The sequence below is a fragment of the Bufo gargarizans genome, chromosome 7, assembly GCF_014858855.1.
Source record: "Bufo gargarizans isolate SCDJY-AF-19 chromosome 7, ASM1485885v1, whole genome shotgun sequence".
In the NCBI taxonomy this organism is placed as follows: domain Eukaryota; kingdom Metazoa; phylum Chordata; class Amphibia; order Anura; family Bufonidae; genus Bufo; species Bufo gargarizans.
In genome coordinates, this window is record NC_058086.1 from 34,373,566 (window position 1) to 34,395,971 (window position 22,406).

Genomic DNA, 22,406 nt, shown 5'->3' on the forward strand with positions numbered 1-22,406 from the left:
AATTGAAATGCCCCCCCCCCTGCCAATTTTTTACCTAACCCCTTCCCTAAAGCCAGAGGTGTAACTTGACCGGCATGCACTTTCTATAATACCGGTGTCTTCTTATGCGGCACAAGGGTCTTTGGGCCCCTCAGGCTCCTGGGCCCGGTAGCGACTGCTATCTCTGCACCACCTATAGCTACGCCCCTGGCAGTCACATGATCTGCCACTATGGTAGTTACACCCCTGCTCCAAACCACCTCCTGTTGTCTCACCTGCCTTGCTGCCCGCTGCTGTCTCCACCAGATATGGCAGGCACATGCCTGCCAGACGCGTCCTCCGGCCATACTGCCTCCATGCTCCATCCCATGCTGGCGTCCCATATGGGGGCCCCTGGGTGGGGTTACAAGTTTAAATAGCAGCTTCCTCTCCTAGAAAGTTGCCTGAGCGATGAGTTACTAACAGTAATAGCAAAGGTGTTCTGATCTCCTTTGTTTTACCCAGCCTGCTTGACCAGTCTGTTTGCCTGCCGCCTGCATCAACTACTGGACCTGTCAGCCTCTGAGTCTGTCTGATCCTCTGTACCACGCTACTATCTGATACCGGCTTCTGACCTCTGGCTTGTCTCTGACCACACTTCAGCTTCTGCATCTGACAATCATCATCATCATCAGCTGCTGCATTTAGTAGTTGTCATCCCTTGGTTGACTCAGAGAATGCACACTCTCTGGTTTGACTGTCCCCTTCTTGCATGAAGTCAAGGTTACCACACCCAAATCTAGCTTCTTCTCCTGGCCTCCCTGTGCTAAAAAAAAAAAAAAGCAAGATCAGGGTGCGGCAACATTGACTTCAGGCAAGAAGGTGCCACCTTTCTTGACCTCAAAATGCTGATTAGCATACAGCACGAGTGGTGTATAAAAATGCTTTTCGCTTAGGAAGACATAAGAGCGCTATAAGAACACCATGGTGGACAACATGAGTAAGCAGGTAAGGTGCTCCAGGCAGTTTGAAGGTCAATATCCTTCTGCTTGAGGCCCCATTCACATGACTGTATCTTTGTTCCGCATCCGATCTACATTTTTTGCATTCATTTCAATGGGGCCACAAATAACGGATGCAATATGGACGTCACCTATGTTTTTTGCAGATCCATGTTTAGCGGTAGTGGGAATGCTTCCTACAGGAGGTATTCCCACCATAAGTATTGGTTGTATACTAACTAGCTGTTTTATAAATCTTTGGTGGGGGTAATTGTGATTCCTGACATGGTGCTCCATGGTGGTGACCCCTTTGTTTCAGGGAACAGAGGTCAGACTCTCATGATCAGATAATGAGAACACAGCTAAACTAAGCAATACCGTGAATATCAATGGTTGGAAAACCCCAAGGGATGAAAGATAAAAATGTAGATCTATAGATGAGTAAAGACTGATGTATGATCAAACCAGCATATCTGTTCTATTCATCACCTACCAGTCTACGGGATCTCCATCTTCATTGCGACAAGCGATTTCACACGTTACAAGAGAGACCCCAAACACACAGAGCAGTAACCACAGACACCGGCCGGACATGTTCGCTCGTAATGATTAAAACACTGCTATAAAAGAGAAGTGCCATTGTTTCTGATCCTGTTCCAAAGTGGGAAGTAACATCATGTGATCAGTATCATTGGCCGTGGTTCTACAAAGTTACGTAACAGCCCCTGAAAATACTCCAGAAGCATCATGTTGCTAGGCAACCTAGGTGATGACCACCCCCGTACATTTTAAAAGGTTTAGCTAAACATGGATAGAGTATCCCAATCGGAATAGGGCTTGAGGGCAACTTGAATCAATCCAGACCATGGATATCCGTGGTTGATTCTCTATATTCCAGATACAACACCTGGAGCCACTCAGGGCCCATAGTTGGTAAAACGTGACCATTGTCCAATATGTGGGAGAAATCTAATGGAAAAGAGATACATGGTTGGGTTTCTTAAACCTCAAAGATCATGCTCCCCTTACCTGTCCTTACCTTACACACACTCTAGGAAGTGTTCTAGCTGACCAAGGGGTTGTAAGTCTTTTGGCCATTGACCCCATGAGCACTATGCTATTACTGAATGGTCTTTCCTCTTCCACTTGTATTATACTTGGGTTGCCCAAAAATTTAAACTTCTCACCTATCCACAGGAGGTGTTGTCTACCTCCCGAGGGTGTGTACTATTGCTCCATTCATCTTTATGGGACTGCCAAAGAGAAGCCAAGTAAAGAGCTCTTTCCATCTCAAAGGGACGAGTGGGGCAACAAGGACCACAACTCCATTCATAGGGAGGGTTACAGGACCCCTATTCTAGTGATCGGTGTGGGTCCAACCACTAGAATGGATGATGTTTTGTCAAGATTTTTTTTTACTCGTGGTGACCCTATGAATGACGCTTCTCCTGTCTTCATCTCAGTCTTCTCAATGGCTTGGAAGGGATTCTTGCGATTGTCCGCATCCATCTTATTGCTAGTTGTCTTTCTTATCAAGCTGAGTCTTCCCATGAGAGGTCCAAAATAAGATAATGTTCACCCAAGTCAACCAGCAGCACTTTGCTAGCACCAAAGTTCATCTATTTATTGAAGCCACCCCCATCATGATCAATAAGGCAAGGCTTCAACATTTGTAGTTATTTTTTAGCCACAAAATGCTGTCTAAATGGATAGAAGAGGCTCAAGTTAAACAATAACTGACCCTGAAAAAATATTCCTGACCCATCGAGTAGAGATTACACTTCAACTAAGCAAACAGAATCTGATTGGCCTGAAGTCCACGTACAATAGAGGCCCCTGGTCAAGCCCCTTCCACACTTATCTACTACCAGAAACCGTTAGCTACTAATTGCAGGATGGCGAAGAACTTCGGTGGACCATTCAAGGTATGACCAACCTTTAAGGGGGAGATGGCTAAACTTCATAAGTCCAACCTGTCAGATTTTGGGGGGACGGTCTGGCAGGCTCTATGGATTGTCACTGGATCCTGTGGAAATCAGTGAGATCTATTGACAACTATCTTGTGGGCAGATATTGCAGCCTGGGCACACTTTGAGTAGTTCAGACACCTAGTTCATCCAGTTACAATTACTGTCCCTCTTCGTGCAGGATAGGCGATATAAGTGTCCCGAGATGTTGCTGAGCTCGGAATAACATTTAGACACTCACCGACTGGAAAATATGTATCCACGGGGAAAAAATAATGCCGTGCAGCATTGCGTTGGGAGTGTAGTAACATGACCGCAGGATATAAACACGCAAAGGGTTTGTATGTAGCCTGCAACCATGGAAACACACAAATCTGCATTGGAGCTGTAGACACAAAACAGATGACTATTTGCAAACTTCATTTTCTGATTTGATAAGAGGGCAGAATGTGATACATGTGACATTTCTGTTTTCTGCTGTGTTATCATAATAGTGTTAAAAAACTGTGAAATTAGTGCAATATCGTTATAATAACGTTTAATTCCATAAATGCAAATGCACCGTAAATACTACACATTCAATTCCAAATCAAAACAATGTCAAAATGTATCCAGTTTTTGTTAATACTTTTTACGGAAAATAAAGAAAAAAGAATAGTAGGCTGTTAAAAAAAAAAGCAGTGCCAGCATTTTTTGTTAAAAACTCAAAAATGTTATTTATAAACTGAAAATAATGAGATTCCCTTACGTCCTACCAGCAGCACAGATGGGGTTAACTGCCCCTGTGGACTGGTAGGACCGGCGGAATTTTAATGAGCCCAAGAACCAATAAACGATCTTCAGCTCCCTGAAAGGGAGGAGATCACCCCCCAGCCCACCGTGTTTTTTTCTGTCCTTTGGACAGGTTGGACTGGCGTATCGCTCCTTTGGAGCTGAGAGTTAGGGGCTCCTTTTTTTCTAATGTAAAGGATCGCCCCGTCTTTCTACATGGCTCTCTTTTGCCTTTATTTTCAGGCGGATCGCGGCGATTTTGCTATACCTGGGGACCGCGGGGAGCGGGGTGTCCCCCTCCCCTCTCCTTTTCAGTTTCTCCTGGTCTCCCGTTCCTCCCATCGCCACACACGTGTGGCGCTATGGGCGCCGCCATCTTCCGGAAGTGACGCGCACTAGTTGCGCTACGTCACTTCCGGTTTTTTCGCAGCGCGGCTGAGGTCCTTTCCTCACCCTTTTTATAAAGAATTATTTCCCGATAGATATCCTGTGATCCAGGATGACCCGGGGCAGCTATTCAGAGCAGGCTGAGCTAGTTTTGTTAGCTCTCTTAGATCTTAGGATACTTACTTTGGGACCCGCCCAGGGGGCGGGGCTTCTTCCTTTTAAGCGCCCAGAGCCTGTCATTCAGTGCTCTGGTTGCATTGCTTTGACAAGCTAGCTCCAGAGTTCCCTGTGCCTTGTGATATCCTTATATTGCTTGACCGTGGGTTTGTGTGTTCCTTCTGCAGCTCTATATATCTCTAGTGCTGGTGGGCCCCCTTAAGGTCTCGTTTCTCCACCTCCAATTTTTTTGTAGGTGTTATGACCTGTCTTTTTTGTTTCCAATTACAGGACTATGGCTTCCCCCAAGGATCCGGATCAGCGAAAATCTGGGGCCAAGAGGAAGCATTTGGCGTGCTTTGATTGTAACACGCCCTTAGACGACGGCTGTCCCTATTCTAGGTGTGAGAGCTGTCGCACGACGTCCACGGAACCCACGATGCAGGAGATGTTTCAGTGGACGAAAACATATGTGGATGATTCCATTAAAGGGTGGTGCGCTTATTGAATGAGAGGTTACCAGGACCCTCTCAGACTCCCATGGATATGGCCGCTCCAGTCGCACCACCCGAAAGACCCACCCCCTGTTCGGTGGGGTCCTCTTCTGAGGAAGAAGAGGTCACTTCTTGCTTTTTCCCTCCAGAAAAAACGCAGAAGTTACTTAAGTCCATCAGGTCGGGGGACCATGATGTTGACATTGGGGAGTCCTCCGATCCCGCCGTACGGACACAGCGTGTCTTCAGAGCGGATGAGACCCTTCTTTCTGTGATGCGCACAGAATGGCGAAAGCCTGAGAAAGGCCCAGTTCTCACTAGAAAGTTCAAGCTTATGTACCCGATGGCTAAACCCTTGGTGGAATCGTGGGGTTCCATTCCCAAGGTGGACATGGCGATAGCCAAGTTGTCCCGGCGCACTCTAGTCCCTGCAGATGATGGGTCTAGTCTGCAGGACCCTCTAGATCGGAGGGCAGAGTGCACCCTCAGAAGGAGTTATGCGGCGGCCGCTGCCTCCGCATCAACTTCGATTGCGGCCACTGAAGTGGCCACCTATCTACGCTCTAGGCTCAATCAGATCCAGACAGATGTGGACCAGAGCGTATCCAGGGATGACATTTTAGCAGCTTTCAAGTCAGCCAACCTGGCTATGGATTTCTTAGTCGACTCCACCCAGATGCAGTTGAAGCTGGCTGCCAAAACTATGGCCTTAGTTTCGGCTGCCCGCAGACCACTTTGGCTGAAACCTTGGGTCGCGGACAACGCGTCCAAGTTTAATCTTTGTGGGCTCCCCTTCGAACCAGACAGGCTGTTTGGGTCCGAATTGGATAAAATCATGGAGGGGCTCTCCGACAAAAAGGGGAAGAGCCTCCCCCAGCAGCCCTTTCGGGGACGCCCCAGGCAGGAAAAGAAGCGCGAAGGACGCCCGGGGCAGCAATCTAGGCGCAGAGATTGGGGGGGACCGTCTCGTAAGTATTCGAGGCGCTCCCGTAAACCCGCTAAGGAGGCAAAACCCTCCTGACTATGGGCCTCGTCGAGGCTCTTGGATAAGCCCTGCTGCCCCTGCAGTGTCTCCTCTAGACTTTCCCATACCACTCCCCCAAACGCCCGTGGGGGGCCGTCTCTCCCATTTCAAAGACTCCTGGAGTCAGTTGATCGCAGACCCTTGGGTTCTGAACTTAGTCTCCGTCGGGTACCGGGTAGACTTTCTCTCTCTCCCCCCAGAGAGATTCGTCGCTACACGAAACTTCGGGCCGGCCAAACAAGTGGTCCTGGAATCTTACATCCAGGACTATATCTCCAAGGGAGCCCTAGAGGAGGTGCCGGCAGGGGAGAGAGGCCTAGGCATTTATTCACCAGTGTTCCTGGTTCCCAAGAAGACGGGAGACCTCCGGATTATTATCGATTTGAGATTTCTCAATCGATTTATAAGGAAAACAAGGTTTCGTATGGAAACCATAAGGTCAGTCACCCATATCCTCAACCTCGGGGATGTCATGGCTACTCTGGACCTCAAAGATGCTTATCTTCACATTCCGATCCATTCCGCCTTCCGGAAATTTCTCAGGATCGCGGTCCAGGTTTCAGGGGTTCGCAGGCACTTTCAGTTCACCGCGCTCCCCTTCGGAATCTCTTCTGCCCCCCTTATCTTCACCAAGGTGGTGGTATCGGTGGTGGCAGCATTGAGACTCCAAGGGCTGACTATCATTCCTTATCTGGACGATTGGCTTTTCATAGCCTCTTCAGTTCCGATCCTTACCCACCATCTTCAGATCGCAATCTCCTTTCTCCTCCGCCTAGGCTGGATCATCAACTGGCAGAAGTCGAATGTGAGCCCATCATCTTCAATCCAATATTTAGGATTCGTGGTCGACTCTGTGGAGATGTCCCTCCGGTTGACTCAAGAAAGGAGAGCGCGGATTCAGGACCTGGCAAAGGTCCTTCATGTCCCTCGTCGAGTCTCTATTCGGACTCTCATGAAGATGGTGGGGCTCATGTCAGCGGCTGCGGACGCAGTCCCTTGGGCGCTATGGCACCTCCGTCCTCTTCAGTCGGAGGTCTTACATTTATGGAACGGCAGCCCTGCGGGGCTAGATTCCCTGTGCTCCCTGTCCGGTCAAACCCGGAATTCCCTCAGATGGTGGTTTCGACTGCCAGCAGGGAAGTCTATGACCCAACCAGTTTGGGTCATATTGACTACAGACGCGTCCCTCGTAGGCTGGGGCGCTCACCTGGACGGATCCCAAGTGCAGGGATCTTGGTCCCCCCTGGAGCGGCATCTTTCCTCCAATCTTCGCGAGATTCGAGCTATCCGGCTAGCCCTCCTTCACTTCGCCCCTCAGATTCGGGGCAAAGCGGTGAAAGTCCAGTCAGACAATATGACTGCGGTTCTCTATATAAACAAGCAGGGAGGCACAAGGTCATTACCCCTTCTATCAGAGATCGGGGTGATCCTTCGGTGGGCAGAGCTGAACCTTTCCCATCTATCTGCCGTTCATATCCGAGGTTCCCTCAATATGATAGCAGACCGCTTAAGTCGAGAATTACCGACCATGGAGTGGTCTCTGCATCCGGAGGTCTTCAGGCAGCTAGTTCACAGTTGGGGTATGCCAGAGGTGGACCTCATGGCAACCAGGTTCAACGCCAAGGTGCTGAGGTTCTGTTCCCTGTACCGGGAAGACAACCCCCTGGCAATAGATGCTCTGTCGATACCGTGGAGGTTCAGGCTGGCTTACATCTTCCCTCCTTTTTCCATGATACCGAGGGTATTGATGAAAATCCGTCAGGATCAGGCCTCGGTAATAGCCATCATACCGTTTTGGCCCAAAAGATCCTGGTTTACCCAGCTCATTCAGATGAGTCGGGGACAATACTGGAGACTCCCCCCAGAGCAGACCCTGGTGTCGTGGGACACTCAACTCTGCCCAGATCTGCACAGGTTCAACCTGACAGCCTGGAGGTTGATCAGCCCCTTCCCAACATAGAAGGGCTCTCCGAGTCGGTCCTGAGAACTTTGTCGCATTCCCGAGCAGAGTCTACAAACAAGGCCTACTCCAGGATCATGAGAATCTTCGTGGCATGGTGTGATTCCAAACAGGTGGCGTCTGCAGATCCGCCCCTTCCTGCGATACTACATTTCCTTCAGGACGGATTAGATAGAGGCCTATCTCCAGCTACCTTGAAGGTACAAATGTGTGCCATCTCGGCCTGTCTCAACAGGCCATACTCTCGGGACCCACTCATCAAACGCTTTTTGAAGGGAGCGGAAAGACTAAAGCCTACTATACTGAAGCCCATTCCCCAGTGGGATCTTTCAGTAGTGCTCAGGGGTCTAGCATCTCCCCCCTTCGAGCCTTTGGAGGAGGTTGATTTTAAATATTTAACTCTAAAGATGATTTTTCTTCTGGCTATAGCCTCAGCCAAAAGAGTCTCTGAATTGCAGGCTTTCTCTGCAATTCATCCATATATTATTTTCTTACAGGACAGAGTACTCCTGAAGTTTTTACCATACTTCAGACCTAAGGTGCCTACTTTTCAAAATATCAACCAGGTAATCTCCTTACCAGTTTTGTTTACAGCCTCCTCCTCTGATACTCCAGCTAGAGATCCGCTGGATATTTCTAGATGCCTCCAGATCTATGTGGATAGATCCAGGGAATTCCGGATAGATGAGAATCTCCTTATCCTGTTTGCCGGTAAGTCTAAAGGCCGTAAAGCGTATAAAGCCACCATTAGTCGCTGGATCAAGGAGGCCATTAAGGAAGCTTTTGTCTCCCAAACCTTAGATCCTCCCGAGTTTGTGAGAGCCCATTCTACTAGGGCGGTCTCCACCTCGGTTGCGGAAAGAAGTCTTCTCCCCTTAGAGTTGATCTGTAAGGCGGCCTCCTGGAGCTCTGAGTCAACCTTCATCTCCCATTATAGGATAGATGCTAGGATGGCAGAGTTTTCGGCTTTCGGGCAGACAGTTCTTACTTCTGCCAGGCATGAGGACCCTCCCTAGGGGTTTTATCTTGCTATCTCCCCATCTGTGCTGCTGGTAGGACGTAAGGGAATCGTTAATTTCTAACGATAATTTGTTTTCCCTTAGTCCTAACAGCAGCACACAAATATCCCTCCCTAACTTACATCATACTTGTTAAAGACACGGTGGGCTGGGGGGTGATCTCCTCCCTTTCAGGGAGCTGAAGATCGTTTATTGGTTCTTGGGCTCATTAAAATTCCGCCGGTCCTACCAGTCCACAGGGGCAGTTAACCCCATCTGTGCTGCTGTTAGGACTAAGGGAAAACAAATTATCGTTAGAAATTAACGATTTCATTTCTCTCTGAATTACTGAACTGATATTTAGTGGCATAACCATTGTCTCTGAGAACTGCTCGACATCTGTGTTGCGCAGGGTCGTCCAACTTCTGGCACCTCTCATCTGGTAATACCAGTCCAGGATGATTTTTGTGTTTTGCCTCATAAACCATATTTTTTATGTCACCTTGCAAGTTCTCTGTGGAATTGAGGTCAGGGAATTTGCCTGGTCACTCCATTACCTCAATCCTGTAACCAAGATGTTTTTCGGTTACTGGTGGGTTTTGGCCCATTTCAAGGGCATATGATTTGCTGCACTTCTCTATATGTATTTCTCCTCCGATCAACTTTTTAATCAAAGTATATTCTTCGTCAGAACAATGTCCGGAACGACCCATTTTTCCCCAGTATTTCAGAAGGAAATGCATTATAGCCAACATGTGCAACATTTGCCACCCTCCTACCTCAAACAAGGGTCACAATTGACACCTGCTATTCCACAGAATGAATAACTGCAGCCAATTTAACTCATTTAAATTATTATTTTGAGCATACCCCTTTCAATTAAGGATTCAGTTACTCAGAATGAGCGGGATGAATATCTTAATTGTTGGGTCTGTTTTTTATTCTATTACCCTACTACAATTACAGATACATTATTATTTATGTATTATTATGTAGAAATCACTTCCAATAACAGTGAATTATCAGATTAATGTTGGGCTGCTATTTTTTTGAACACTACTGTATATGTGGCAAATCCACATATGTCACATCCACACAGGGAGTTATTCTGATGGCCTGATTGGAGTCGGGAAGGAAGTTTATAGTCCCCTAAAGTGGAGAAAATTGGCTTCTACCTCACAGGGTTTTTTTTTTTTTGCCTTCCTCTGGATCAACTTGCGGGATAACAGGCCGAACTGGATGGACAAATGTCTTTTTTCGGCCTTATGTACTATGTTACTATGTTACATGGTTGACCCACATTAAAAGGGTTGTCCCACAAAAAATGTTCTACATTTTGCAAACCAGCACCTGGATCTGAATACTTTTGTAATTGCCTATAATTAAAAATGTTGTATAGCTACTGAGCTACTCACTGAAATCTATATGTATAGCGCCTCCTGCTGTTTGTTCTCTGCCCTGCTCACTGAGATGAGAGCACATGCTCAGTTCTGTCACCAGCTGCAGTAGAAAGGACACGCCCCCTGAGAAAGTGCACGCCAGGGGAGCTGCCAGCTTGAAATAAATCTAGCAGAGCAATGAATGGGGAGATCTCTGGGTCCATGTGAGGTACAGGGCTGGTTCTAGCTTTGTTAGAAAGAGATTGTCATGTACTACATGATAGCGGATTTTCTTTTATTACACTAATCATGGGATAACCCGTTTAAGTATAATTTGTGCCATTTCTATCCTTAGAAACTTATTGGCACATTACATTTTTTGAAACTTTGGCGCATTCAGATCAATTGCTGTGCTATAATTGAGGGCCCAGTGTATCTAAATACCCGCCTGGCATCCTGCCCATGCCCCTGTGAACCTTCTAGCTACTCCCCAGGGCCCAATTCTTAATTTATACCCAGTTAAGGAGAAAATAAATTGCGACTTGCTTTCCTTATTGACTTCTGATTCTCAGCCATTGGGTATACACAATGATATGATGTCTAAGTGAGGTCACGGGATTCTGGGATCACATCCTGCAGTGGTGATTGCCCATTGCGGTCATGTGTCCTTGGAGAAGGACTAGGGAGCGACATTGGTACAACAGCACAGACACACTCAGATATAGAGGAGTGCAGCACTCATGTGGAGCTGCAGCGCACATGGTCGATATGGAGCTCCGTTCATTTCAGGGGGCATGGCATGGTAAAGGGCCCTTGTTCTTGTGATCCCAGGGATAGGAACCCCACCAATCTAATAGTTCTCCCCTACACCTGTGGATAGGGTATAATTTTAAACTGCTTCTGCTCCAGTGTTGCTCTGGTCTAGCTGCTCTTCACTTCCTGTTTCTGGCTCGTTACACAGGATGTTGCTTGGATTACCAGCTCAGCCAATCACGGAGTGAGGCGGGCCACCTGTCTGACCAGTGATTGGCTGAGCGGGCAGTACAAACTATTTCCTGAGCCCAGGACCGAGAAGTGAAGAGTAGTGAGGAGTAAAACAGCATCACAAAGGCAGTGGTGGACGATCTCCGAGGTTGAATTTAGATTATTATTTTTTTTTTTTTTTCTTCCTTTCCAAACTTACTTTTAAATCAAATTATTCTCCTGGAAAACCCCTTTACAGTTAATTATTTTCTAACTGATTGATTCAAACATAAACTTTGGTGCCCACATATGTTTTTTTTTCCAGGACTCAGGTGTGGAATTTGTACGTACGGGTTATGGAAAGAATGCAGTTAAAGTTCTCCAGATTAAGAGGGATGGCAAGCTGCACTTTATCAAGGAGATTGAGGCCTCTGTTCAACTCACCTTAAAGTCTAAGAAGGATTACTTGGAAGGGGATAACGGTGACATAATTCCTACAGATACAATAAAAAACACCGTCTACGCCTTGGCCAAATTGAAAGGGGTAATTATTATGCTTTTTTTCCCCCTTTTTTTTAAATATATGTTACTTCTGTCTGGTGGCACCCATTGTCGTCAGCACCTACAACATGGAGATCATTAGCACTTAGCCCCCTTGATGGGCATGTAGACACATTAACTCTGCACCTATGTAATTTATATTTATAGATAAAAACCATTGAAGATTTCTCTCTGGAAATTTGTAATCACTTCTTCACATCCTTCAACCATGTTACACGTGTGAAGGTGTCTGTCGACGAAGCCCCCTGGAGACGCTTTGAAAAGGTATTTGTAGATGCTTGTAGATAGAGGACACCCACATTATAATTACTATGCCTATAATATTAAAGCAAGTTACCCCAAGGGCCACCTCTTAAGATAGATGACCCCCTTTTATGACTAGATTTATATCCCTTTGAAGCTACAATTTTCTGTTACATATATACTCTGAAAAGACATGTTGCCTGCTGCCACCACTAGGGGGAGCATAGGAGCTGATTGTATACTGTTATTATTAACCCTTTTTGCGTTTTCGTTTTGCGCTCCCTGCCTTCCCAGAGCCATAACTTTTTTTATTTGTCTGTTCACATAGCCATATGAGGGCTTGTTTTTTGCGGGACAAGTTGTACTTTCCAACGCCACCATTTAATATTGCATATGATGTAGTGGGAAGCGGGAAGAAAATTCCAAATGGGGTGAAATTGACAAAAAAAAAAGCGATTCCACCACAGTTTTACGGGTTTTTTAATTACGACGTTCGATTTAAGATAAAACTGACCATTTACTTTTATTCTACAGGCCAGTACGAATCCGGCGATACCTTATATGTAAAGTTTTTCTTGCGTTTTGATAGTAATAAAATTTTTTTAAAAGTGGGCAAAAATTCTGTTTCATTTTTTTGTCGCCATATTTTGACCCCTATAACTTTTTTGTAATTATGTGTACGGAGCTGAATGGGGGCTCATTTTTTTGCGTGGCAATCTGAACTTTTCATTGATACCATTCTGGGGTGTGTGACTTTTTGATCACTTTTTATTTAATTTTTTTGTAGAAAATGAAGCAACCAAAAACGGCGAATCGCCCATTTGGACGCTTTTTTCTTTTTCGCTGTTTGCCGTATGGGGAATATATTTTTATACTATGGGCGTTTTTGCACATTGCTACACTCATGATGTGTATGTTTTTATTTTTTTAGTTCCTTTATTTTTATTTTGGAAAAAGGGGGGTGATTTGATTTTTATGTTTTATTATTTTTTTATTTATGTTTTAAACTTTTTTTATTTATTTTTTTACACTTTTTTATAGTTCCCATAGGGAACTATAACATGCACTCATTAGATTGCTATTATCATAGACTCCAATGCACTTGCATTGAAGTCTATGATGATTTCACTACTTTCCCATGGAGCCCTACTACAGGCAAGGGCTCCATAGGAAATACTATGCAGCAGCTTCATGTCATTCATAAAGACACGGGCTGCTGCATACATGCTCCGGATCCTCCGATCGCCACACGGGGAAGCCGGAGCACAACCGAAAGTGCGCACTGAGGGGTTAAATGTCCGCGATCGGCATTACTGCCGGTTGTGGACATGAGCCAGTGGAAATGTGCATTGCTCGACCGCCCCGGTTCTCATGACCCCAGTGGTTGGATAGGGGATAACTTGTTGTGACTAGAGTATCCCTTTACTCTCACTGTATACACAGTATTTAGCCAGCTCCCTCTAGTAGTGGCTGCAGGCAGCTAGAATGTTATCTTTTAAATCTATGCGAGTGCACGGATTTGGAGCTGTGTCCGAAAATTGAAAAGTTAAATTTGTGCCTGGTTTAAAAAAATGTTATACCCTATGCATCCTTTTGCTTCTCTCTGTTTTAGAATGGAACCCAACACGTTCATGCATTTATCTATTCATCTGAGGGTGTTCACTACTGTGAAGTAGAACAGGAGCGAGGAGGTATTCACTGAAATGTTACGTTTCTTAAAGGAGAACTCCACCGAGAATGGAAAACATGTCACTATCAGGGTCAGAGCACCAGAGGATCCTCTGATGGGCCCTGGCTCTGATACCATAATGGGCCCCAATGACCCAGGAGAAAAAAAAACAAAAAATATTTCAAGCTGCCTTTGTAGCCAGTCACCACAGTCTATTTCTTTAATTCTAAACCTTTTTAGCTTTATTGATGCTATAGGGGTTTGGTCTCAAGAATAATTTCCCCTGGTGGGCCCCCGTCCGACACTGGTCACTATAATGGAATACTCTATTGGCGTGGGAGTATGGACAGGGGTGCATCTAGCCTTTCTGCTGCCTGAGACGAAAACTGAAACGGCGCCCCCCACCCAATGCCAATTTCTTAACCTAACCCCTTTGCCACAATGAAAGCGCTCATTGCCCATGGCCCTTCCGCTGCCCCCCTCTTGCCCCTACCGGTTGCTGCCTCACCTGGCCTCATTGGTGGTGCGCCCCTGAGTATGGAGGATCTCCATGTGTGTTCTAGGGTCTCTGCTTGCGTGACGTAATTCTGGAACTTGTATCTTCTCCAAGGTCAACCTGTAATTCACTCTGGAATTAAAGATCTCAGAATTCTGAAGACGACGCAGTCTGGGTTTGAAGGTTTTATAAAAGACAAATATACAACACTCCCCGAAGTGAAAGATCGCTGCTTCTCCACCATGGTCACCTGCAAGTGGAAATATGGCTCCTATAAGGGAATCAACTTTGATTCCATATGGTAAGTGACCTGTGTCCAGTGGGACTGGTATAACAGGGAAGGTTAGCGGTACAAAGTACTGGTGTTACTGTATAATACGCTAAGTAACTGAGATGCCATAGATACTGACGGGGCTTTGTCCATCAACCCCCATCTTGTACCTGCTAATGGTAACGTAAGCTGACTAATATGATCTTTATAAGGCCTCTCAGACCCGTACCATATATTTAATAGGACCATGAGGGAGGGAAAACAAAACTTGGAGCGCCTGTGCATTTCCCCTTATGTCAAGTGAAGGGAACTACATTAGGAACCTGGTTTGCCCATCATTGCCTATCGTCTGTGGCCGTCTTATTTTATAAATTAAAGGTTATGATCGTCTTTGTGGACATTTTATTTCATTAATATTGCATTTTACTCATTTTGGCCTAAAAATAATTTTTGCAATTGATCTTTATTAAAAAATCTTCAATAGTTTTTGTTCTACAGCCTTCACTTTTAGCGTCTCTGTAGGCCATTTCTTTCTGGTTTCCACTGAACCCATCAGGGAGTTGCTCTCGTTGGTTAGATCTGTAGCCCTTATCTGTACTTTCCCAACGGCTCATAAACAATCGTTATAGCTAAGTAAGTTCCTATCAGTTTTATAAGAATTTTGCTTAAATGAGTGTTTATGAGCTGTCAGGAAAGTTCAGATAAGGGCTACAGCTCCCCGATGTATTCAGTGTAAAGCAGAAAGAAATAGTCTGCAAATACACTAAAAGTTAAGACCGTGGATTAAAAACTCTTGAAAATGTTTTAATGACGACCAATTGAAAAAAATATATTTTTCTCACCTATAGTTTTTTCATTCTACTCTGTTTTTTGTATTTTCTGATTTGATTATTCTATTTCCTGTACATGATCATGGGGGTGGCCATCTTGCCTGAGCTGTTGTTAACAGCATTTAGAGATATGCTATACAGAACCCACATGAACCATAGATGCAAAGGGAGGGATATGACTTATTGGGAGAGTTTTCTAGGAATACTCTGTGACCTGTGCAGAGGTCATTTTTCAGGGAGGGGGAAGAGCTGAGCAGTGTGTTCATTTATTGTAAATGGTGGACCCTGTGAGTGTTTTTTTTATGTCATTGTAATCCTGCCTATGATGATAATGAGATGACTGCTGAGAAGTGATCTCTACAAAACAGGAAGTGTCAGCCTATTATGAGGCTTAGCGGCACATTACCTTTAAAGTTGTCTGTTGGGTCGCAGGTGGATGATCGCTTACAGATGGGTTTGGGTGACATATTTGCCTAGGCCAGGGATGCCCAACCTGTGGCCCTCCAGCTGTTTCAAACTACAATTCCCAGCATGCCTAATCAACCTACAGCTATTAGGGCATGCTGGGAGTTGTACTTTTGCAACAGCTGGAGAGCCGCAAGTTGAGCATCCCTGGCCTAGGCCTACATGGTCCTGATTGCAGAACATGCTAAATCCACTGCTCACAGTCTAGTCCAGTACAGGCACTTCCAGCCTTGATTTCTGTCTGAGGCGATGGAAAGTTCAAGGAAGGATCTGTCAATTGCTGCTTCCCGGGGAGAGTCTTGTGTTTCCTTTTAAAGCCTGCTCGCTACAGTCTCAGCATCTCATACAGAGATAGTCGCATGCCACCATGTACAGTGATAAGTACAAGTCTTCTCCACCATGTAGAATACTCACCTCCTCTGGGCTCCAGTCTTCTCCACTGTGTTGCGTCATGAGTTAGGTCCTCGGCTGATGAGTACGAGGCAGGATGGAAAAGATGGCGCCGGTGCAGTGGGACTGGAGTCTGGGACACTTAGTTATGGAACCACTGATGATGTCACATAACCTTCAGCGGTTTGCAGGCTCCAGCTCAGTAGATCCCAATGATATATTATATATCCTATCAAGGTTGTAATATCAGTTCTGTGTAATTTGTATTTTCCTAGGAATACTGTAAAAGAAAATATCCTTGACAAATTTGCTGGTCCATACGACAAAGGAGAATATTCTCCATCAGTCCAGAAGACACTGTATGACATACAGGTGCTGAGCCTGAGCAGCGTTCCTGAGGTATAGTATGCACACAGGGCAACGAGGACTATTTTCTAGAATACAATTCCACCATGCAAGTTATGGTAGATGATCAGTAATTGGGAACTACTTCCCGTAGACTTTAATGGAGAGAGCCACATGCATACATGGATGGCCCTCTTCGCCCTCTTGTGACCTCAGTGGACGGGTTTAACAGTGCAAAAGTGGTCACAGATCCCTGCTGTCATGATAGGTATGGTTCCCAGAGATGAATAGATATCATTTGTTGGAACAGATCTTTAATATAAATGCCTAGTTGAACACCATTTTGCTATTTAATCTAATAGGTTCAACATTTTGTGCTGATTAATATGTTAATACATTGGATCTTTGTATGGCTGATACTGAGGTCAAATCCCCTGTGTAGATCTAGATTTAGAACATACAGTTTGACTACAGCCACCACTAGAGGGAGCCTGGGAGCTTACTGCATACTGGGATAGATTAAACTTGGTTGTAAGCCCCCTCTAGTGGCAGCTGCAGGTATTCAGCATGTGAAGTTTTGAAGGGGATCTGTCATCAAATCTATCCTATTAAAACGACATGTCTGAAGAGCCCCTGCCAGATGATTCTAATTTGCTCCCATGTCGCTCTTATTGCAGAGAAAACAACTTTTTAACATATGTAAATTAGTCCCTGTGTGCAACGAAGGCATTGCCATTGCACGGCTCCCTCTCTACACTACATGCTGCACTCCCACCTCTTTGAATGACAGGGCTATGCTTATAGACTTATTCATGCCTGGCCCTGAAGTCTTGCAGCGTGTTCTGCACACGCGCAGTACAAAGGATGAAGCTCACCAGGTGCCTAGTGAGCTTCATCCCTGTACTGGACATGAGTCGCAAGACTTATCGCTGCCATCCCTGCCCCCTCCAGCTTTGAGTGACAGTTCCAGACAGTGGAGATGTAATCTTACCTGGACCTGTGTTACTGCGCATGCGCCAACACTTTGCACGTGCTATGCAGCCCTGATCCTTGCAGGGCTAAAGTCATCTGTAACGAGCACGTGTGTGCCAGCTCTTCGGAAATTGGGGCATACATGCTTTAATGCATACTTACCAACATTTAAAGTGTGAACATGGAGAGACTTAAACCAGTCTGTTTTTTGCCCCCCTAAAACATTCCTGAACAACCTCTTTCGTGACCTAATTTTCAGTAAAGGTTAACTTCCCTTTATGATCCACACCCTGCAATGTCTTTATAAACTGCATCTAGAAAAAACCCTATCAATACAGCACATGAAAAATCCCGTTCATATGACAGTGAGGGAGATGGCCCAAGGTGAGAGGGGGGCCCAAATCACATTATTTTCCTCCACTGAGTTCAATGGTAACTGTTTGCACATAGCTCCCTCTAGTGGTGACTGCAGGCACTCAGTTTTATCAAGAAGGAGACATGTATATCAATATATTTATGCCCGTTGTCTGGTGTATATTGTGTTACTGTGAATTCTGGGATCCGGGAATAAATAGGCTGAACATGGCTTAGGTGGATAAAAAGTTTACTAAACTATGATAAATAGGTAAGCAACAGTCACCAAAGCTGTGGACAAGTGTGCAAGCTGTTTCCAACATGGCGACTGGTCAATATGATACAAAGAGAGGTAGTGGTAGCAAGACACATCTAAGGCCTCATGCACACGACCGTTGTTGTGTCCCATGTCCGTTGTTCCATTTTCCGTGATTTTCTGTGGACCAATTGACTTTCAATGGGTCCGTGGAAAACTCGGCTAATGCACCATTTGTCATCCGCGTCCGTGATCCGTGTTTCCAGTCCAAGAAAAAAATATGACCTGTCCTATTTTTTCACGGACAACGGTTTGCGGACCCATTCAAGTCAGTGGGTCAGTGAAAAAACGCGGAGGTACACAAGATTGTCATCAGCGTCTGCGCGTCCGCGTCCGTTTTTTCCCTATAATTTGCATGGCAAACTTGACTTAGACTTTTTTTTTACTTTCCTTCACGTCTGGTGATCCTCCAAAAATAAAGGAAGACACACGGAAACAAAAACGGACACGGATCACGGAACAACGGAGCCCCATTTTGCGGAACGGAGCACAACAACGGTCGTGTGCATGAGGCCCTGATGATGTCTGTTTGTTGTATACCTAGTTGCTTTCTAGCCTCCTCCTTGCACTTCCTAAAGGTCTTCAGTGTGCAGGACGCATGTGCAGTTACTTCAGACCTCTGGCAGCACATGGTTAGGTATTTGGTACTACTCACCAACTACATTATGCGGACCAGAGTTCTTGAGTCGTTTAACTGCTTTTTAGGTATTTATGTGCATGCGGAAGTTCTCTGTGGATTTCGCCCCTGCTATGCTGAAAATATGCGGAATGAGCGCATATTTCCACGTGGTAGCAGTCTGCAGTATGTGGATATGATTTGTAATATGTCATACACAGTTGGCAGCGCCTCTGTCCCATGCAGAGTCACCCGTACCGCTCCATCCAAATGCCTTTCCGAGTTTTGCAATGATACATCCCATATTAATGGAGTCTAGGACAGCATTATTAAAGGAGAATTCCCATCTGGATATCTATGATATATTGATAGGTCATGCCACCTGTGGCGCCTGTTCCTATCCCAAAAAAGCAAGTTGTGTATGCGCAGCTTTCCTCATACACTTCTATGGGACTTCCCCCCAAAAACAGCCAAGCCCTGGCTTGGTAGTGAACAGAGGGAAGGCTGCGCATGCGCAGTGTGCACTTCATTCACGGCAATGGTACTGGCCAAAAATTGCAGAGTGTGCTCGCTCGGCAATTTTCAGATGTCCCGTGGCAAGGAATAGAACATCACATTCTTGATTTAGGAGCATGTCACAGAGGTGAGACCGGCACCTATCGGACATTTATGTTGTATCCTATCAGTATGACATAAAACTACAGATTGGAGTTCCCCTTTAATATCTGTTTGCCAGCAACCACAGGGATCAGCTTGTCATGACCTATGAATGCAGAGTCTGTCCTAATGCCCATTGACATGTCCTTGTGTCACTGTGTAAGGAGGGGATTTGACATTCAGCATTCTAGGAGAACCATGGGACGTCCCTTTAATTGCAGTGGACGTCACTCAGCTTTTCCGGAAACAGATACAAAAACTGACATAGAAGGACAATTCAGGGAACTTCTGTAGTCAGTGTCTTCTACTATAATTTGTAACCACCGTATGTATCTTCTTTTTAGATTGATGAGATTGAAATTATATTGCCGAACAAGCATTATTTTACCATTGACCTGAGCAAGTTTGGTCTGAGCAACAATGATGAGGTAACGTAGAAATGACCAATCGGCCGTAACAATACGAGCGGTGAAGGTGCATAACATTATTATCTGGTGACAGTGGCATCTGACGGGGGAGGATACAGTACTGGGCAGCAAGCGGACACCACGTTTTATAAGTTGGTGCATTGGAAGCAGGAAAACTGAGCAAGCGTAATTATCTGAGCGGCTCTGACAAGGACCAAGTGATGTCCAGGCGACTGGGTCAGAGCATCTCCAAAATAGCTGGTCTTTTACAGAGGTGTAGAACAGGATGGCAGTATAATAATACTATACGTAGATATGAAGCATGATGGCGGTATAATAATATTACAGTACAGAGGTATGAAGCATGATGGCGGCATAATATTATTACAGTACAGAGGTATGAAGCATGATGGCGGCATAATATTACAGTACAGAGGTATAAAGCATGATAATGGTATAATAATATTACTGCACAGAGGTATGAAGCATGATGGTGGTATAATAATATTACAGTACAGAGGTATAAAGCATGATAACAGTATAATAATATTACTGCACAGAGGTATGAAGCATGATGGTGGTATAATAATATTACAGTACAGAGGTATAAAGCATGATAACAGTATAATAATATTACTGCACAGAGGTATGAAGCATGATGGCGGTATAATAATATTACTGCACAGAGGTATGAAGCATGATGGCGGTATAATAATATTACAGTACAGTGGTATAAAGCATGATAATGGTATAATAATATTACTGCACAGAGGTATGAAGCATGGTGACAGTATAATAATATTACAATACAGCGGTATAAAGCATAAAGACTGTGTAATAGTATTATTGTACAGAGGTGTAAAGCATGATGGCGGTGTAATAATATTACAATACAGAGGTATAGAGCATAATGATGGTGTATTAATATTGTACAGAGGTATGAAGCATGATGGCCATATAGTAATATTACAGTACAGAGGTATGAATCATGATGGCGGTATAACAATATCACAATACAGAAGTATCAAGCATAATGATGGTGTAATAATATTGTACAGAGGTATGAAGCATGATGGCCGTATAGTAATATTACAGTACAGAGGTATGAAGCATAATGATGGTGTAATAATATTGTACAGAGGTATGAAGCATGATGGCGGTATAGTATTATTGTTGAGAGCTACTGTACATTATGGCGGTATGATTGGTGACATGAAGGGCAGAAAAGTACTAATTATCTAACGTTTCCTTCCACAGATCCTGTTGCCCTCAGACGCTCCTTATGGAAATATCACCGGGACTGTGAGAAGAAAAACTGCATCCAAATTGTGATGTTTTGTGACTTCATGATTGTATTTGTAGTGATCCAGAGTAAAAAAGGAATTTTACTGAAGGATTCCGCTTCTTTGTCAATGTCCTATATCTACTATACAATCGGCGTGGGGCTCCTGGTAGATCATAAGCACACAGCGATCATACTGCCAGAGGTACTGATCGGCGATAGGTATATGTGGCACGATGCACGTACTCTGGGAGCAGTTATCACGCTTCAGTGTGGGAGGGAAGGCGGAAACAAGCAATCAGGCCTGAGAACTAGGGAAGGAAGATGGACACCTCCTAGAGAAAATCCTAACCAAAATCCTGACTGACTACCAGTATGAACAGACGCCAAAGGTAGGTGAGTTCATACGTAGGAATACCTAGAGTCCTATTGAGCCCTATAGGACCCTGGTACTAATGGCATGGACGAGACTACCTGTTCTTCCAAAAGGAAGGACAAACAGGAGTCTCCTACAGGCCTAATACAAACAATAGGGAAATGCAACACACAGAACCCAAACAAAATACAAAAAGGGAAAGGAAAGACTCAACTTCAAAGGAGCAATGGAAGCACCAGGAACTCAGCCGAGATCCAACCACAATCTATCCAAAGGTCCAAACAGAAGCTATAAACCGCACAGCATTGTGGGAGAAGCAACTATAAATAAAGAAGGTTAAATGACCCTAATAGCCACACCTGGGGAAAGAAGGTGCGGCGAGCACCAGAAACAACGCAGACGTCATTTGATCCAAACAGAAAACATGTCAGATCAAACCACGTGTTGCCAGTCTCACCGATCTCCTGCCACCTGTCGCGGGAATGTCCATGACAGCAGTGCCTCCATCGCCCGCAATACATGCCAGCCTATAATGTCCTTAGTATTTTACCAGCCATACAGTACCCCTTCAGTTCCAGACTTAGTGCCTCCGTGGCCCACAACAGAGCCAGCCATAATGCCTCCATATTAGACTATAGTGGAGTCACAGTGCCTCCATTACAGTGCCCCATAGCACAGCTGGTCGCATGGAGTATTGTGGACAATTTTAGCAAATTTGGCTCCAAATTCTGAACGTCGTGAATGTTTTTTTCCCACCAAAGATGAGGTAATTAGAATTTTTAGCCTTCTTCTGGATCAACATTACAGGGTAATAGATTGAACAGGATAGAGATAGGGGGTATTAGGACCGGCGTCTAGAATACTGGTCTTAATAAATGACCCCCTATATTTTTATATACAACATAGAACAAAACATACAATGCAACAGCTCTCTGCAAACCAAATAAAGTACAAAAATATATTATATTGCTAATGCTATGCTTATAAATTAGAGATGCTTGGCAAATACATTTTGTACAAAATTATTTGAGCCTGTCTGCCACACGTCAAGGCGATCTTTGTAACACGAAGTTCAACCTGTTAAGTGCCATGACAGCA

At 44.9% G+C, this 22,406-nt stretch overlaps 2 protein-coding genes across 4 annotated transcripts in view; one reads left to right on the plus strand and one right to left on the minus strand.

Moving 5' to 3' along the window:
- Positions 1–1,592, minus strand: part of DNASE2B (deoxyribonuclease 2 beta) — a 34,503-nt gene extending 32,911 nt beyond the window's left edge. For both annotated transcript variants that reach the window (XM_044300674.1, XM_044300673.1), the window contains exon 1: positions 1,453–1,592. In XM_044300674.1, the coding sequence (XP_044156609.1) occupies positions 1,453–1,553 (101 nt within the window). In that variant the 5' untranslated portion in view covers positions 1,554–1,592. The remainder of the gene's footprint in view (positions 1–1,452) is intronic.
- LOC122943160 (uricase-like) lies at positions 856–21,043 on the plus strand. Of its 2 annotated transcripts, none has more exons than XM_044300676.1 (8): positions 856–966; positions 11,384–11,602; positions 11,767–11,883; positions 13,475–13,553; positions 14,142–14,328; positions 16,259–16,382; positions 19,588–19,671; positions 20,908–21,043. In XM_044300676.1, the coding sequence occupies exons 1-8, from the start codon at positions 943–945 to the stop codon at positions 20,980–20,982; spliced, it is 909 nt and encodes a 302-aa protein (XP_044156611.1). In that variant the 5' UTR covers positions 856–942; the 3' UTR covers positions 20,983–21,043. The 2 variants fall into 2 exon arrangements, with proteins under 2 accessions (XP_044156611.1, XP_044156610.1); XM_044300675.1 differs by lacking the exon at positions 856–966 and adding an exon at positions 2,738–2,884.
- The last annotated feature ends 1,363 nt before the right edge of the window (positions 21,044–22,406 follow it).

Bases quoted from the DNA above. Each gene is read 5' to 3' on its own strand.
- LOC122943160 (XM_044300675.1), top strand. From the start codon at position 2,855: ATGGCGAAGAACTTCGGTGGACCATTCAAG. The intron at 14,329-16,258 runs GTAAGTGACCTG...GTATTTTCCTAG, and splicing joins ATCAACTTTGATTCCATATG to GAATACTGTAAAAGAAAATA. The intron at 16,383-19,587 runs GTATAGTATGCA...TCTTCTTTTTAG, and splicing joins GCCTGAGCAGCGTTCCTGAG to ATTGATGAGATTGAAATTAT.